The following is a 16,646-nucleotide window of genomic DNA, read 5'->3' as shown; positions in this document are numbered from 1 at the left end:
ATCAAAATAACACTTGAAATAAAACACTTAGCTAAATGGTTAAAGAACGCGGGATTCTATAAGCTATCAGAATAATCCTTCAGGTATAAACCTTCAGGAACGTAGCGAGTTAGGCACGAGGTTGGCTAACGAGTACGTCCGATCTCTAGCGCGGTCCGATCAAGAAGAAGTACCAGCGGCGGAGCCTCTCTGCTCCCGCCTCAGTCAAGTTGGCAAACCTAGCTGCTCGACCAGTCTACCAACATACCGACAAAAACGCCAACTCGTGCCTACGCGCACTCGAGAGAAACCTCTCGACGTTCCAAAGCCTTCTACTTGTCATCTCAGTTCAACAACACGCCAATAGATGGCGTTACTCTCTACGCAACTTTATTTCAACAATGCGCCAATAGACGGAGTTACTCTCTACACAACTTTATTTATTTTGTTACAACCAAATAACACGTAGCTCAACATTGCTAATCGATTTTATACAGGCGTCTAAAATAATGAACTATAACGCTGCAATACGTCTTTCTGGTGTCAGGGTCCGACATATATATTATATTGAGATAAATTTCGCTAAGAAATACAATGAAAATAGGTACTTAGGTATGAACCATACAAAATAATTCGGCCCGCAATGTATCTAAATAAAACAAAAGCAAAACACATGTTACAAGTAAAAGCCGTAACACACTATCGCACCGCACCAAGGTCATTATGCGATGCACCGATAAGTAAGAGCGCGAAAGAGATATCGCTTTCTCGCTCTTATGGGTGCGTCGCACAATGACCTTGGTGCGGTGCGATAGTGTGTTACGGCCTTAACTGTCAACGCTTAGCAGTTAAAGCCGTAACAGACTACCGCACCTTTTTCGAATAGGTGATGTGAAAGGTAAATTTCTTACTTTTCTATAGAACTATAGTTACTATTTTATAGAATCCGAACGCTTTTCTACATGACAGCAATGACAGCATTTTGACAGGAACGCGAATGCAAATTACACACGGCGTTTGTGGATTGGCCGTCGCATTTACAGATATTATTTATTTAGTAAATTAAAAACTCACAGTCATATTTATTTAATAAATTAAAATGCTCTTCGAAGCCTTTATGTAAGTCGTTGTATTATGTACCAACTAAAATAGTAACTAAGTAAAGCATCTTTGTTAAAAACATAATGTCGGCTTTTGTATACAAATGAAAATTCACGTGATTTCCTAATGCTATTTCCTATGTTTATGAAAATGAACAATTCAAATATTAAGAAATATTCACCTGACCTATTACGACCAATAATGTCACTACACCTTTTTCAGTCTAGCTTTGAAGTGTATAGGATTGTTTTTTTCTATTTTTGTAGTTTACTGGTAGTACTCCCGCTATTCTTCCTCACGTTGCTACTGTTCGGAGCCTTCGTGATCGTCCCGGGCGCCTTTATATTCGCATCATGGTACATGCGAATCTACGAGCGAAAGAAACAGCGGAGGCTGCGAGATGGGCCTAACTTGGCATTCTTCCACCCGTATTGTAATGCCGGGGGCGGCGGAGAGCGGGTGCTATGGGTGGCTATTAAGGCCATTTTGACTAGGTAAGAAGCAAGCAAAAATATGCTTACTATTTTGTCTATTACCAAGTAAAAGCCAACTTTGTTATTGTTTGTGGTCCTCTAAGTGCTCTTGCTAAATTTGAAGGTTGGTAAGTTATCAACAAGTACCTACAAATGTGGTCCGTTTTTGCCAAATATTTCATATTCAACTGCTTACTTTCAACATCATTTGTTGAAATAAGATTGTAAAAAGATGAAAAATTATTGGTTTGTGTTTTTAAGTATCATCACCCACACTGTTAACTGACAGTTCGTAAACCTATTACAAAAGGCATAAGGTCCACTGATGGACAGTTAAGAGAGTGGCTGTTTGTACTTAGTGTAAAAGTTAGTTATTTTTAGTTAGTTAGTTAGGTTATTAATTCAATAATTTAAATAGCAGAAAGATTTTAAATAAGAGTTACATAGAAAATAATTATTTCTTGAGTTACCTATAAGTTATACTTTTGTTACAGATATCCAGACACCAACATATACATTTATACAGTGGACACGGCAGAGCCTCAGACCATTGCCAACAAAGTGCAGAATACATTTAATGTAAAAGTTGATGCCAGCAAACTTAACTTCATAAGGTAATTAAGTAATTTTATTTTGAAGGGTCATCAACCCACATGTAACTCTACTAGAGTTACTTTGGCGACTGCTTAGCATCAGTCATGCTGCACGCTAGATTTCCATTGTTGCGGTATTAAAAAATTGCTATGTTTAACTTTTTTATATTCTTTGACTTCTTTGAGCAATGATGTTGTTTAACTTCATCACTAATTGCCTCACATAAATGCCATCCCTTTTGTGAGTTTTTGCTTGGTATGGTGCAATCACACTGGGTTGTTCACTGCATGTAAACATATTGGTTGCATGGTAACCTCATACTTTACAATTGCACCAAGGTGGAATGCTATACAACATTGAGATAAAAAACCTTATCTATAATTTTTGGAGTGGAATTCACAATAGTAACAATGCAGTATTTTTATATCATCATTTGATAAAGATTGATCGATGTTTCTCTCGATTTTCAAACATGATAAATAAGTCTAATGTAACATACTTAGGTATCTTTACTAGGTATGTAAGCAAATTTGTAACTATTTCTCTCGTGTCAAATGTTGGTCCCTATGAAAGTTCATTTTTATATGGACTAGCTGTCAAATAAAATATTTGTAGTTATTTTTATGAAGTTCAGCACATGAATTTATGTAGAAATGTAACATTTAAGTAATAACAAGACCGAAGTGATCCCATAAGTGTTCCGTGAACAAAGTTTTGTACAGAACACTAATAAAAACGAGGTTATTTTTCCATTATTTTATAAATTAAGCTGCATTATTTTAAAACCAAACAACAATTGAAAGAACTGTCATAGGGACCCTCATTCGTTCATTTGACTTGAGTGTTATAAAAGACTTAAAAAAATCTTACTACCTGTATGAAGCATTCTCTTAAGTTTCTTGCAGTTTAAGTTAAAAATTGCTTTGGGTTATTACCACTAGTTACCACCAAGTTACCCCAAAGCCATTGCTTTCTGTCCAAAGGTTGGTGTCAAAACGGGCGATAGAGGCAAGCTCATACCCTTACTTCACACTGCTGATGCAAAGTCTAGGCTCGATGGTGATGGGGTTGGAGGCCTTCATGAAGTTCAATCCAGGTTAGACTTCTGATTATTCTGATAAGGGTAAACAATTATATACTAACTAGCTTTTGCCCGCGGCTTCGCACGCGCAGGAGAGTTTTTTTAATAATCTATGTACTTTAATGGTTTTAGGTATTTGGAATGTAAACAAACCGTTTAAGATGATAATTATTTTAAAAACGATGTTTGTGTACTGTTCAGTTATTAGAAGGTATTTGTAATCTTATAATTTTGTAGCTCAAAAAGTTATATTTTCATTTTGATCCCATTTTAATAATTTTTGTAATTAGCGTCCCACAAAACCATGGAAATGATACCCATATTTATATTTTGAAATTTCAACCCCATTGCACCCCCACCAGGGGATGATTGTTCACTTCGGCTACGTTCATTTTAATTTTGATGCCATTTTTGTTATTAGCGTCTCAAAATACAATGAAAACGATACCCATATTGATATTTTGAGATATCAACCCTATTGGGGACTTTTCCCCCTCTTAGGGGTTCAATTTTCAAAAAACCTGAAACACGTGTTTACTCATTTATCTTTAGGAATACTCCTGTGAAATTTGGAATAAAATAGTCTAACTAATCCCACAAAACCATGGAAATGATACCCATATTGATATTTTGAAATTTCAACCCCATTGCACCCCCACCAGGGGATGATTGTTCACTTCGGCTACGTTAATTTTAATTTTGATGCCATTTTTGTTATTAGCGTCTGAAAATACTATGAAAACGATACCCATATTGATATTTTGAGATATCAACACTATTGGGGACTTATCCCCCTCTTAGGGGTTCAATTTTCAAAAAACCTGAAACACGTGTTTACTTATTTATCTTTAGGAATACTCCTGTGAAATTTGGAATAAAATAGTCTACCTAATCTTGTTTCCCCATACAAACTTTGGCCCCCATTTCACTCCTTTAGGGGATGAATTTTGAAAAATCCTTTCTTAGTGCACCCCTAGACCTAATAAGGAATCTAGTTGCCAAATTTGGACTTTCTAGTCCCAGCGGTTTGGGCTGTGCGTTGATTTAAGTCAGTCAGTCAGTCAGTCAGTCAGTCAGTCAGTCAGGTCTTTCACGTTTATATATTTAGATTAAAAAAAAGCACACGTAAGTTGATATTAAATTAAGTAAAAAAATTAAACCAAGTTTAGTAAGTAATCTTTAAGTTTATTTGGGCAGTAAAGTGTCATTCTATGGAACTTGCTAACTATGTAAACAAACCGCCATATTGAAATTGTCTCTGAATGACTAGTGACTTTTGTTTACATAGCAAGTTCCATAGAATGACGCTTTAGTTAAATGATAGAAATATTTTGTGGATATAAAAATCTACTTTATTCAACATTGAGATTTAAGTTTTGTTCCAAGATTTAAGAAGTTATATAAATTAAAACTATAAGGCTTTGGTCACACTGACACGGACTGGCTGTGTGTTAGGAACATTATAATAGCAATCTCCAGTTTTCACACCGCTGCGGCGCGCGGATTCGTCTTCGTGTGACCGAACCGTAATATTGCTTTGCCAAGCCGTGATAACTACAAAATCGAAATCCATTTGTTTTAATTAACATGGATTTCCGTGAAGTAACACCTGATTCAATAAATCATTAGATATTTGACTTGGTACACTTGTTAGGCATTTCAGTTATGATAAAATAAAACGGATCTATATCTGAATCCCTAAAGTCTTTTCTCCTATTATTGCATTCCCTAATATTGTTTACATAATGATCAGTTGTCCTAACACTAAAAACCCTAATTTTGGTTTCCCTAATTATTGATTACTTATCCTAATGCTATTAAGCATATTTTCTTTTTTGCGAGGGTCGCAGTTCTAACCCTAACCTAACCCACTTTTGTGGCAGCAATTTCTAAAACCTAAACATTTTTCAGAACCTTACATTATGGAAAATAATCGTTATGACAATTGATCGTTAGGGCATGTGCCCATGACAAACCAGTTAGGGCAAGTGACTTTAGGACAAACGTTGTTAGGGATTCAGAATGACACCCAATAAAACGTACACAAATAAATATATTGAATTTACTTTTTTACAGATATCTTCATAGACACGACAGGATATGCCTTCACCTACCCAATCTTCCGGTACCTAGCGCAGTGTCCAGTGGGCACATACACCCACTACCCTATCATCACTAAGAGCATGATGCGGCGCGTGCAGCAGCGAATCGTCTCCTACAACAATAGGGGGATTATAGCCAGGAATCCTGTCTTCACTTGGTGCAAGCTCTTGTACTACAAAGCTTTTGGGTGGGTGAGTAAAGCTATCATCTTCCTGGCGTTGTCCCGGCATTTTGCCATGGCTCATGGGAGCCTGGGGTCCGCTTGGCAACTAATCCCAAGAATTGGCGTAGGCACTAGTTTTTACGAAAGCGACTGCCATCTGTCCTTTCAACTTTCAACCCAGAGGGTAAACGAGGCCTTATTGGGATTAGTCCGGTTTCCTCACGACGTTTTCCTTCACCGAAAAGCGACTGGTAAATATCAAATGATACTTCGTAGGTACATTTTTTTTACAAGAATGGAATATCGTAAACAAGAATTTACCAAGCTAGAAAAAAATTGTGACGAATTCAGTTTAATTTTGTAAGTATAATTGTAATATGTTTTTTTTTCAGTTGTATGGAATCGTGGGCCGCTGTGCTGACGTGGTGATGGTGAATGGTACATGGACGGAGGACCACATCAACGACTTGTGGAACTCGCCTTTCAAGACGCACCGGGTCTATCCACCCTGTGAAGTAAGGAAACATATAGCTTAATTAAGAGGAAAGTCGGACGACCGCATCAATCAGCGTTTATCATTTTTGGTGCAGTCTCGTATCCTCACCTTTTTTGGTCACGTATGCCGCCGAGGGGAGGTGGCTATTGAACGACTTGTGGTCCAGGGAAAGGTTGAGGGTACCAGGCCACGAGGAAGATCGCCTTTGAGGTGGACTGACCAGATAAAAGCGGCAGTAAATGGCTCATCATCTCTACATGAATGCACGAGGAAGGCTGCCATCAGAGAAGAGTGGCGACGCGTTGTGAAGCTTGCCACCAACACCTGAAGTGATGACCACGACCACTCTGTCAAGAGTGATACCGACGAAGAAGAAGAAGACGACCGCGCGAAATTGCCTTTTTATACAAACGTAGTCCCCATTTTCTTCTCTGGATATTAACATTACAGAAAATATTTAAACGTTTGTATGGAGAAGCGGACGTCTCCTTTCCTCTTAAGTGTTATCAACAAATATGCTCGGCACCATCAGTCTCTCCTCGTGCTAAAATGAATTAGTCTGTGTAGTTGAGGAGTTCACACACAACACATACCTTTTAATTTCTTCGTTGATGTAGGTACCTCATGTTTCCTTTGCTGTGTTTTCCTTTAGAAAATATAGCGGTTAATATGAAATGATATAAGCTATGAATAATTCCTAGTTTCTGGCCAGAATTCGAACGAACGACCTACTCATTTTTCAAGCGAAAGCGTTTATCCTCTTGTCGTGGGTGTGTGTGTGTGTGTGTAAGTATCCTGACCGATTTTTTTGTCTTTTAGCATTTTTTCGAGATCGTTTGTTTTTGCTCTTTTTGATTTTTTTGACCACCACATTTATGTACAGGTAACAGAGCTGAAGCAGCTACGATCTCTAGTCAAAGACACGGATCCGATCCGGATACTATCCGTGGCGCAGTTCAGACCTGAGAAGGATCATCCGCTCATGCTACAAGCTATGTACGAGTTACGAAACTTGCTGGTCAAAAACGAAGTGCTTTGGAACAAGGTAATACTTACTTTGTTCTTTTATAACGACATAAATTCCAGATCAAACTGGCCTTGGCTTTCTTGTTCTGATGGTCCTACTTCCTTGTAAAAGTACAATTGGTTGTAAATGGTTTTATGGGAGAATCAACTTTTTCTTGTCACTCGTTACGTTCTTCTGGGTCACTTTTAAAATCCTGGTTTTGTGGTATTTATCTCTATTCCCTATGCCTGCCTTGTTTGTAGTAGTTGTAAGCTCTTTCCATAATGGGCTATTTACTATTGTCACTATTGTCTCCTGGCTGACGGGACAGAATAAAAACAAGAACTAGTTGATCCACATAATACGTCTTTAATTCTAGATCAAACTGGTATTCGCCGGCGCGTGTCGAAACGCAGAGGACGAGGAGCGGGTCCAAAACCTCAAAGATTTGGCCAAGCACTTGTCTCTCGAGAACAGCGTGCAGTTCGTCGTGAACGCTCCCTACGCGCAGCTGCTGCAGTTGTACCAGACGTGCAGCATAGGGTTGCATGCTATGTGGAACGAGCACTTTGGAATCAGTGAGTTTGTAATACCTCAAAGATTTGGCCAAGCATCTGTCTCTCGAGAACAGCGTGCAGTTCGTCGTGAACGGTCCCTACGCGCAGCTGCTGCAGTTGTACCAGACGTGCAGCATAGGGTTGCATGCTATGTGGAACGAGCACTTTGGAATCAGTGAGTTTGTAATACCTCAAAGATTTGGCCAAGCATCTGTCTCTCGAGAACAGCGTGCAGTTCGTCGTGAACGCTCCCTACGCGCAGCTGCTGCAGCTGTACCAGGCGTGCAGCATAGGGTTGCATGCTATGTGGAACGAGCACTTTGGAGTCAGTGAGTTTGTAATACCTCAAAGATTTGGCCAAGCATCTGTCTCTCGAGAACAGCGTGCAGTTCGTCGTGAACGCTCCCTACGCGCAGCTGCTGCAGTTGTACCAGACGTGCAGCATAGGGTTGCATGCTATGTGGAACGAGCACTTTGGAATCAGTGAGTTTGTAATACCTCAAAGATTTGGCCAAGCATCTGTCTCTCGAGAACAGCGTGCAGTTCGTCGTGAACGCTCCCTACGCGCAGCTGCTGCAGTTGTACCAGACGTGCAGCATAGGGTTGCATGCTATGTGGAACGAGCACTTTGGAATCAGTGAGTTTGTAATACCTCAAAGATTTGGCCAAGCACTTGTCTCCAAAGAACAGCGTGCAGTTCGTCGTGAACGCTCCCTACGCGCAGCTCCTACAGTTGTACCAGACGTGCAGCATAGGGCTGCATGCTATGTGGAACGAGCACTTTGGAATCAGTGAGTTTGAAATGGTTACAATTTTTTTTTATGTTGCGTTTAAGACCTATGTTCGTGATTTTTTTCTATCGAGCGAAAATTGTTTAATCAGGTTTCGAATCGATGAAGTTACTAGAGAAAGGCTATTCATATTTTTTGGCTACTGTATTATGATCTGAAAAAAAAACCGGACCAGACCGGAGGCAGACCGATGGTTCCGTACTTTTTAGTATTTGTTGTTATAGCGGCAACAGAAATACATCATCTGTAAAAATTACAACTGTCTAGCTATCACGGTTCATGAGATACAGCCTGGTGACAGACAGACAGATGGACAGACAGACGGACAGTGGAGTCTTAGTAACAGGGTCCCGTTTTTACCCTTTGGGTACGGAACCTTAAAAAGCGCTATTTTTTTCTAACTGACTGTATCTTAAGAATAATTCATATATCTCTTTCCAGGCGTAGTGGAACTGATGGCAGCAGGTCTCATCACCATCGCGCACCGTTCAGGCGGTCCCCTCGCCGACATCGTGGAGACAACTGAAACTAGTCGAACCGGCTTCCTGTGCTCTGAGGCTGATGAGTACGCTCGCGCCATTCTTGAAGTCATAGCTCTAGCGCCTGAGGAGAGGCAGCGAATCATAGACGCAGCTAGGTTAGTATTATATACTGTGGCTTTCGCTTTTGAGAGGCAGGATATATAGCAGCATGCTGTCTCTATCGTATAAGATATAGTAAAAACAACTGAAACTAGTCGAACCGGCTTCCTATGCTCTGAGGCTGATGAGTACGCTCGCGCCATTCTTGAAGTCATAGCTCTAGCGCCTGAGGAGAGGCAGCGAATCATAGACGCAGCTAGGTTAGTATTATATACTGTGGCTTTCGCTTTTGAGAGGCAGGATATATAGCAGCATGCTGTCTCTATCGTATAAGATATAGTAAAAACAACTGAAACTAGTCGAACCGGCTTCCTATGCTCTGAGGCTGATGAGTACGCTCGCGCCATTCTTGAAGTCATAGCTCTAGCGCCTGAGGAGAGGCAGCGAATCATAGACGCAGCTAGGTTAGTATTATATACTGTGGCTTTCGCTTTTGAGAGGCAGGATATATAGCAGCATGCTGTCTCTATCGTATAAGATATAGTAAAAACAACTGAAACTAGTCGAACCGGCTTCCTATGCTCTGAGGCTGATGAGTACGCTCGCGCCATTCTTGAAGTCATAGCTCTAGCGCCTGAGGAGAGGCAGCGAATCATAGACGCAGCTAGGTTAGTATTATATACTGTGGCTTTCGCTTTTGAGAGGCAGGATATATAGCAGCATGCTGTCTCTATCGTATAAGATATAGTAAAAACAACTGAAACTAGTCGAACCGGCTTCCTATGCTCTGAGGCTGATGAGTACGCTCGCGCCATTCTTGAAGTCATAGCTCTAGCGCCTGAGGAGAGGCAGCGAATCATAGACGCAGCTAGGTTAGTATTATATACTGTGGCTTTCGCTTTTGAGAGGCAGGATATATAGCAGCATGCTGTCTCTATCGTATAAGATATAGTAAAAACAACTGAAACTAGTCGAACCGGCTTCCTATGCTCTGAGGCTGACGAGTATGCTCGCGCCATTCTTGAAGTCATAGCTTTAGCGCCTGAGGAGAGGCAGCGAATATACGCAGCTAGGTTACACATATTTAATTACACAAACGGGTATCCGCGATATAATTTCATTGTTTTTGCCTTAAATTCCGACGTTTCAGCTGAGTTGCACCAGCTGTGGTCAAGAAAAAAATGAAATTATATCGCGGTAGACTCGTTTGTGTAATTAAATATGTGTACAAAACGCGAGAGTTTAAAGTGTTATAAGCAGCTAGGTTAGTATATTTACACGAACATAACTTATCGTGTTACTGAAGTTTTTAGTGTGGCTTTCACTTTTGATACACAGAATATATGGTAGCAGGCTTTGTCTCTTTATGTTCCTGTAATATGCGGTGCGTACCGTATGTACAGTCGCCATCAGATATATCATAGCAGCCAAGGTGCTCACAAATATCGGAACACGCCTCTATTGTCAGGGCGTTAGAGCGCGTGTTCAGATATTGTGAACACCTTGGCCGCTCCGATATATCTGATGGCGACTGTACCGAAGGAAATTAACTGGGATTTGGTATATATTTGGAATATTTAAGTGTTTAATTAATTTTAGTATAACAATAATTTGAACAATCCGGTTCATGGTAGTTGCGTAGCTGAAATTAGCTGCTTCACAGAAATATAAACCTTGAAGTCCCAAGATTGTCTTGTATACGAAACAAAGTATGTTTAAAATCTATTTAAGGAAAAACTTTGTATTTTACTAAGAGAGAAATATTTTCTAACTTTTTTTTATTTTGCAGGGCATCTGTGGATCGTTTCTCCACTTTGGAATTCGAAAAGACCTTCCTTCGTGTGGCAGAACCTCTCATGAAGCTCGACTGATAGAATTATTCATATAATGCCGCCTGTACACACTCGTCGAGACCTAGATGCCGAGAGTCTCGGCACCGCTCCGATCCAATCGGAGAAGCGCGGGGCGAAACGAGGAAGAGCGAGATGAGAAGGGAGGCGTATGTACACACACACACACTCGTTCTTGGCCTGTCTCGGGGTGTCTCGACAAGTGTGTACAGCCCGCATAAAAGGACTGATACTTATGGCGTTATTCATAAACGCGGTACTGGCCTGAATTAGCTATGAACCGTTTGTCTTTATCTGTCACTTTGACTTATGTATTTGTAAGAAAGGGATAAAACATAATTTAACTAAATCAAGCCCAGGGGGTTAAACTTTTGAACGCCACGTCTATCGTGCGCGGCGCGTCACCGTGAACGTTGTCGTAATTATAGAGTAATATAAGTAAAAAAAGAGTGACAACTCCATACATCAGTTTTCTTACCAAAACGCGCGTTATTTCGTAGTCGACATCTAACGTAAAGTAGTGGAACCATCAGTACCGCTACTTGACATCAGATGGCACAAGTGTCGCTACTGACGTATAATGTACTGCTAAAACAATTTACAACTAATATTAGAAGTATGAGTTGAAAATAGTTTCGAGTGATCCGGTTATAATATCAGCTGAAAATTGTTGATCATTAGAGTTTTCGTTCGCCGCGACATCTATTGTCGACTAGCAGTACTGGTATATTCCGCTACTTGACGCTAGGTGTCGACTACGAAATAAGGCGCGTTTTGGTAAAAAGACTGATGTATAGGGTTACCACTCTTTCTTTACTTATATTAGGTACTCTATGTCGTAAATGTCGTAATGCACGCAGGTTGATAATGTTGATATTGAACTGTAGCCGCGCCACTATATTTGTTACACATTGTACAGTCAGCAGCATTAGTTACTAAACGGGCGAGGTGTTCTAAATGATCTTGACGCGACTTTATTGCTACGAGAATAAGAGCGCGTCAAGGTAATTTTGAAGTTTTTGAACACATCGTCCGTTTAGCAACTTCTGGCTGCTGCCTGTATGTATGTGTACTAATTTTAGTTCTTAAATACTAATCCAGTCAAATGAGAGTTGTTAGTAAGTAGATTAAAACGTACGTATTTTATGGTTTGCCTTACGTTTGATAAGTTTAGAAAGAGATAAATACAGAAACCACTATTTTTAGTGCTAAGCATCAAATAGTAATATGTATTTCTATTTTATGAAATGTTCCACTAATTTTAAGTGTAATTAAGTTTTGAAATAAAACATGCCAAAGTATTTTTTGATTTTATTGAAAACATCAATTATATATTAAGCGGTAATGGTAAAATATTTGTTGATATAAAAATCAAGCTTAAAATTAAATGGGGTATTTCCCATGCGTTTCATACAACTGAAATCTAATAAATACAGACTACACTTTTTCTGTTATTTATTTATTTATCGTATGGCATTATACACTGTGTTTTTTAAATATTAACATGCATTATCATAACTTAAATTTAGCATTCCTTAAGTAGTCGATAGCGTCGCTCGTGAGGTCTTTGAAATCCATGGGTGACCCGTCATACTTGGTTCGGTACCGTGTACACCCACACACACAGCTACTCACACAGCTGCCAAAGTGTAAAGTACTACTGTGTATTTATGAGTAATAATTTTTTTTTAAACTGTTTTTTTTTTGTTGAATTGCTAAAACATACAATTGAATTGTCGGGCTGTGTATTTTCCGATGTCTACCAGTAGGTACTTGGTACAGTCGCCATCAAATATATCGGAGCGGCCGAGGTGCTCAAAAACATCTGAACACGCACTCTAGCGCCTTGACAATAGAGGCGTGTCCAGATTGTGAACAACTTGGCAGCTCCAATATATCTGATGGCAACTGTAATAACTGTTTGAAGTTGCAGGTAGGGATCGAGAGTTGTAGTAGGTGGCGATCACAATAGATCAGGGATGGTCGCAGTGATACATAGGCTATAAAGCCTTATATAGCCCTAACAAGAAGAAGAAGAACTGTAATAACATCATTAAACTGAACTGGCCGTTGATATGTCTTATTTCGTTGCAATAAGGTCTACGTATTACGACGATACAGAGAAAGTGTAAATCAGTTGTATGAAGCGGATGGGAAATACCCTCATCGTGGAATGTCTATGTGGATATGTGGCCCACCCGATCCCGAGGAATCAGTCGCAGCTCGGAGCCATGCTTCAGGAACACGTTACCTGAAAAAAAAACACCGATCTATTACCACCATTACCCAATCGATCGATGTATTCGTACCAATACAAATCTGTTCCATTATAGATGCTATCATCTCTTCTTTCCCCTGCCCTTATCCCACGTTATGGGGGGTCGGCACAACATGTTTTTCTCTTCCATTCTCCTCTGTCTTTCGTCTCCTCAGCACTCACTCCTTTCTTTCTCATATCCTCTTTCACACAATCCATCCATCGTTTTTTGGGTCTACCATACACTCTCCGTCCATCAACATTCATCCCTAACATTCTTTTGCCTATATGGCATCCCTCCTCATTACATGCCCATACCACGCTAACCTAGTACTCCTCATTTTCTCCGTTACTGGAGCTACTTTCCAACTTCCTCTTATATACTCATTCTTAATACGATCCTTTCTCGTCACTCCACACATCCATCTCAGCATTCTCATTTCCGCTGCGTGCACTCTTCTTTCATCCGCTACTTTCGTCGCCCAGCATTCTGATCCATACATTACAACAGGTCTCACGATCGTTCTGTATATTTTCCCCTTAAGTTTAAGGGGCATTTGTGGATCGCAAGTTGTTCCAGAGACCTGTCGCCATTTCATCCATCCCGCATTTATTCTATTTTTCACGTCTCGGTCGATGTTTCCGTCACTTTGGATCAATGACCCAAGGTACCGGAAGTCAGAGCAGACTGGTAGGGATACACCATCTAAGGCAATATGGGGAAAACTGGATAGACCACCGAAATCGCAGAACATGTGCTCCGTGGTTTGGTTTATAGATGCTATCATCTGAAAGTTTTATTAGAAAGGTAGTACATACAAACGAGGAGTCTTTTCAAAAGGGAGGTCTTTTCTCTAAGGACACCATACAAAAATAAGCCCTTTTGAAAATACTCAAACAGCAACACTCTCATCGGTGGACCTTATGCCTTTTATAATAAGGTTTCCGAACGGTCAGTTAACAGTGTGGGCAAATGGTATTTGTACTAAACTGAAAATCGTAATTAGATTCCAAAAAAAGTAAGACAATGTTGCCACTTTTTACTAGCGCGTTTTGTATTTATGTAAAAATAAGTAAATAAAAGTACTTTTTTAAATCGTAGGAGTAAAATTACCAATAAATAAATTATCCTAGCGTGTTTATTTATAAAAAGGAATTTACTATTTTACAAACACAAACAAATTATTGCAGTGGCAACATTGTCTTACTTTTTTTGGAATCTAATTAGGATTTTCAGTATAGATATGGTAGTGTTGGCGAGTTAGCGGTTAAGGATAGCGACTCTAGCTCGTATCCTACATACAAGTTATCTTTTGGAAATTCTTGGTGAATGAAAAATCGTTGCGTTCGTAAAAATTTACTTGCGAATATTCTTAAGGGCGGTTTCAGACTAGCATTTTTTCTGCGCGTTTCGGCGTTACGCGCTAACAAGCGCGCTATATTTCGCTACACGCGCTTTCAAAAACGTGTTTATAGGCGCGTATAAAACGCTAGTCTGTAACCGCCCTAAGATCTGGTTGCAATCATGAAAGCGCTAGAAGCTAGAAGGATGCTTACCGGCAGTCTGCTGGGGGTTGATGCCGATGCCGTCGTCGGTAATGATGGCGCTGGTGGCCGGCTCCACGCGGAACTCTTCAGCTGCGAACTTCAGTACGGCTGTGAATGGCGTCGCTTCCGGTACGCTCAACCTGCAACAAACCAACTTTCAAGTCTACAGTAGAGAAGAAATTTGCATGCAGTTGAGCTCAACTGCATGCAAATTTCAAAATGCAAAATGTAGCTACATTTTCTAACACAAAATAAATATAGTTTGTCAAAGGACTGTCTCATTTCAAGTACTAGCACCCAAAAGAAAAGGATGAATATAGTTTTCCTGGTTCTTACTGACTGACAAATTCTTTTGACCAACTATAAAACACGGCGCGTTTTACTCGGCTACAGCCAGTGTATTCATTATTCATTGCTTATTGACATATGATTGTTAGCAAGAGAGGCAAATAGAGATTACAGGTCTTGGTGGTCCAGGTCTAGTAAAATAGCAATTCATTTAAATGCGAAGTAAAATTATCTTCAACTTGTCTGAATAATATAGTGAGGATAAGGTTAGGCACAAATAATAGAAGTATATGTTATAAAAATGTGTATTAAAAATAATAGACAAAAATTTATCATGATGGCAACATATTCTCCCAAAACGTCCAATCATCAGAACTGCTCTTAACTATATCTTCAAACTCTAATCTTAAACACTGATCTTTGCACAACCTCTGCACTACACCCACTAGCTCAGAATATGTCAGATCTATGTAAAAGAATTCAGATGACATATTCTCTTTCAACAACTTCCCACAGTCTAATAGAGCCTTTACAATCATTTTACACAAATCAGAATGATCTAAACATAATTGTATAAATTGTTTCTCATCCACCTTGATCAAACATTTCCAAAATTGCTTGTAATTGTGATTTCTTTTTGACATTATTGTTATTAGTGTGTTAATAATATTGTTAACAGCACTATGATACTTCAGTTCCTTATTTATTAAACTTAAGACTAGTAAATCAACTATATCTTGAGAGCAAGAATCTAGCATAGTCATTATAGGTTCCTTTGGATCTTCGCAGTTGTTAAGTTCATTCAATAGAATATTACTTTTGAACTGCATTATTTTCTCTCTTGACATTTCTACAGATAAGTTTCTAAGAAGTGTCTCCTTAGAAGCTGCTTCTAACATTAGCTCAGACAAGCATTTCTCCAATCTATCCTCTGAGAAATTTTGAAGAAATATTTTGAAACCTAAATCCATTTGTGTTATTTTAGTATTGGAAGTTATAATTTTCTTCAATATGTATTTTGGTGGATCTGCAAAACAGTTTTTGAGCACCATGGTTGACATGTCATGTTCATTATTCAATATGGACAGGACGTCACTGATCATATTTCTTCTTTGAAATTTATCTAGACATTTTTCTATGTGATGGGCTACAAGGAATGCGTTTTTAATTTCCGTTTCAGATGTGTCATTGTTAGGCCAGTCGTAAAGTTGGCAGAGTTGGAGAAAATCTTGGAAAACGCCGATGAATTGCTTAGCGACCACGTCCATAGCTTTGCGAAGTAACTTCAGCACTGCAGCGTCAGCATCTGTTAACACAAATTGATACTATTTTGAGGTAAATCAAGGCACTGACTGCGTGAAGTTACTTCGCTAATGAGCAAGGACATAACTCTTCCGAAAATTAAAGTAAAAACTTACACTTTAAAAGGTAATTTCGGATCCGAAGTCAGCGTAATCTTAAAAGTCACTTTCGACCTGAAAAGAATAGGAAATGTCAATGACAGACCTATACAACTAAGCTAAGTTAAGAATAGATTGATATACGTACATCTTGAAAGAAGCTTTGATGTTATTTATTTAAAAAGAGTCCAAGAAATCTAGGAAACACGATTCGACTCGAGGCAGACCAGTGAAACAAGCAAGACAAGTGACGTTTACAGAAAACGTCATACGTCAACGGATCAACTTTTTTTTAGAAAACTGATAAAATTTGATGCGTTGCTGTTGTTGAAATATAAAACCTTTCGTTATTGATCCTGTCTAGAAAGTTATATGGGC

General features: G+C 39.3%; 2 protein-coding genes across 3 annotated transcripts; one reads left to right on the top strand and one right to left on the bottom strand.

Moving 5' to 3' along the window:
* The first annotated feature begins 971 nt into the window (after window positions 1-971).
* On the top strand, window positions 972-12,050 carry LOC134794758 (GDP-Man:Man(3)GlcNAc(2)-PP-Dol alpha-1,2-mannosyltransferase). The gene is made up of 10 exons (XM_063766539.1): window positions 972-1,098; window positions 1,347-1,574; window positions 2,048-2,167; window positions 3,131-3,243; window positions 5,305-5,522; window positions 5,887-6,009; window positions 6,874-7,035; window positions 7,376-7,574; window positions 8,786-8,981; window positions 10,715-12,050. The coding sequence occupies exons 1-10, from the start codon at window positions 1,079-1,081 to the stop codon at window positions 10,794-10,796; spliced, it is 1,461 nt and encodes a 486-aa protein (XP_063622609.1). The 5' UTR covers window positions 972-1,078; the 3' UTR covers window positions 10,797-12,050.
* Window positions 12,051-12,073: 23 nt separating this feature from the next.
* LOC134794756 (ubiquitin-fold modifier 1) lies at window positions 12,074-16,520 on the bottom strand. 2 transcript variants are annotated; one of them, XM_063766538.1, is made up of 4 exons: window positions 16,417-16,520; window positions 16,287-16,343; window positions 14,590-14,720; window positions 12,074-13,026 (listed from the first exon to the last, which is right to left on the bottom strand). In XM_063766538.1, coding segments are annotated over exons 1-4 (264 nt in total). In that variant the 5' UTR covers window positions 16,419-16,520; the 3' UTR covers window positions 12,074-12,952. The 2 variants fall into 2 exon arrangements, with proteins under 2 accessions (XP_063622608.1, XP_063622607.1); XM_063766537.1 differs by lacking the exons at window positions 12,074-13,026; window positions 14,590-14,720 and adding an exon at window positions 15,160-16,174 and having other exon boundaries at window positions 16,417-16,500.
* Window positions 16,521-16,646: the final 126 nt, after the last annotated feature.

This window comes from Cydia splendana, chromosome 11 (genome assembly GCF_910591565.1).
Source record: "Cydia splendana chromosome 11, ilCydSple1.2, whole genome shotgun sequence".
NCBI classification, from domain to species: Eukaryota; Metazoa; Arthropoda; class Insecta; order Lepidoptera; family Tortricidae; genus Cydia; species Cydia splendana.
This window is presented reverse-complemented; position numbering and strand designations above follow the sequence as displayed.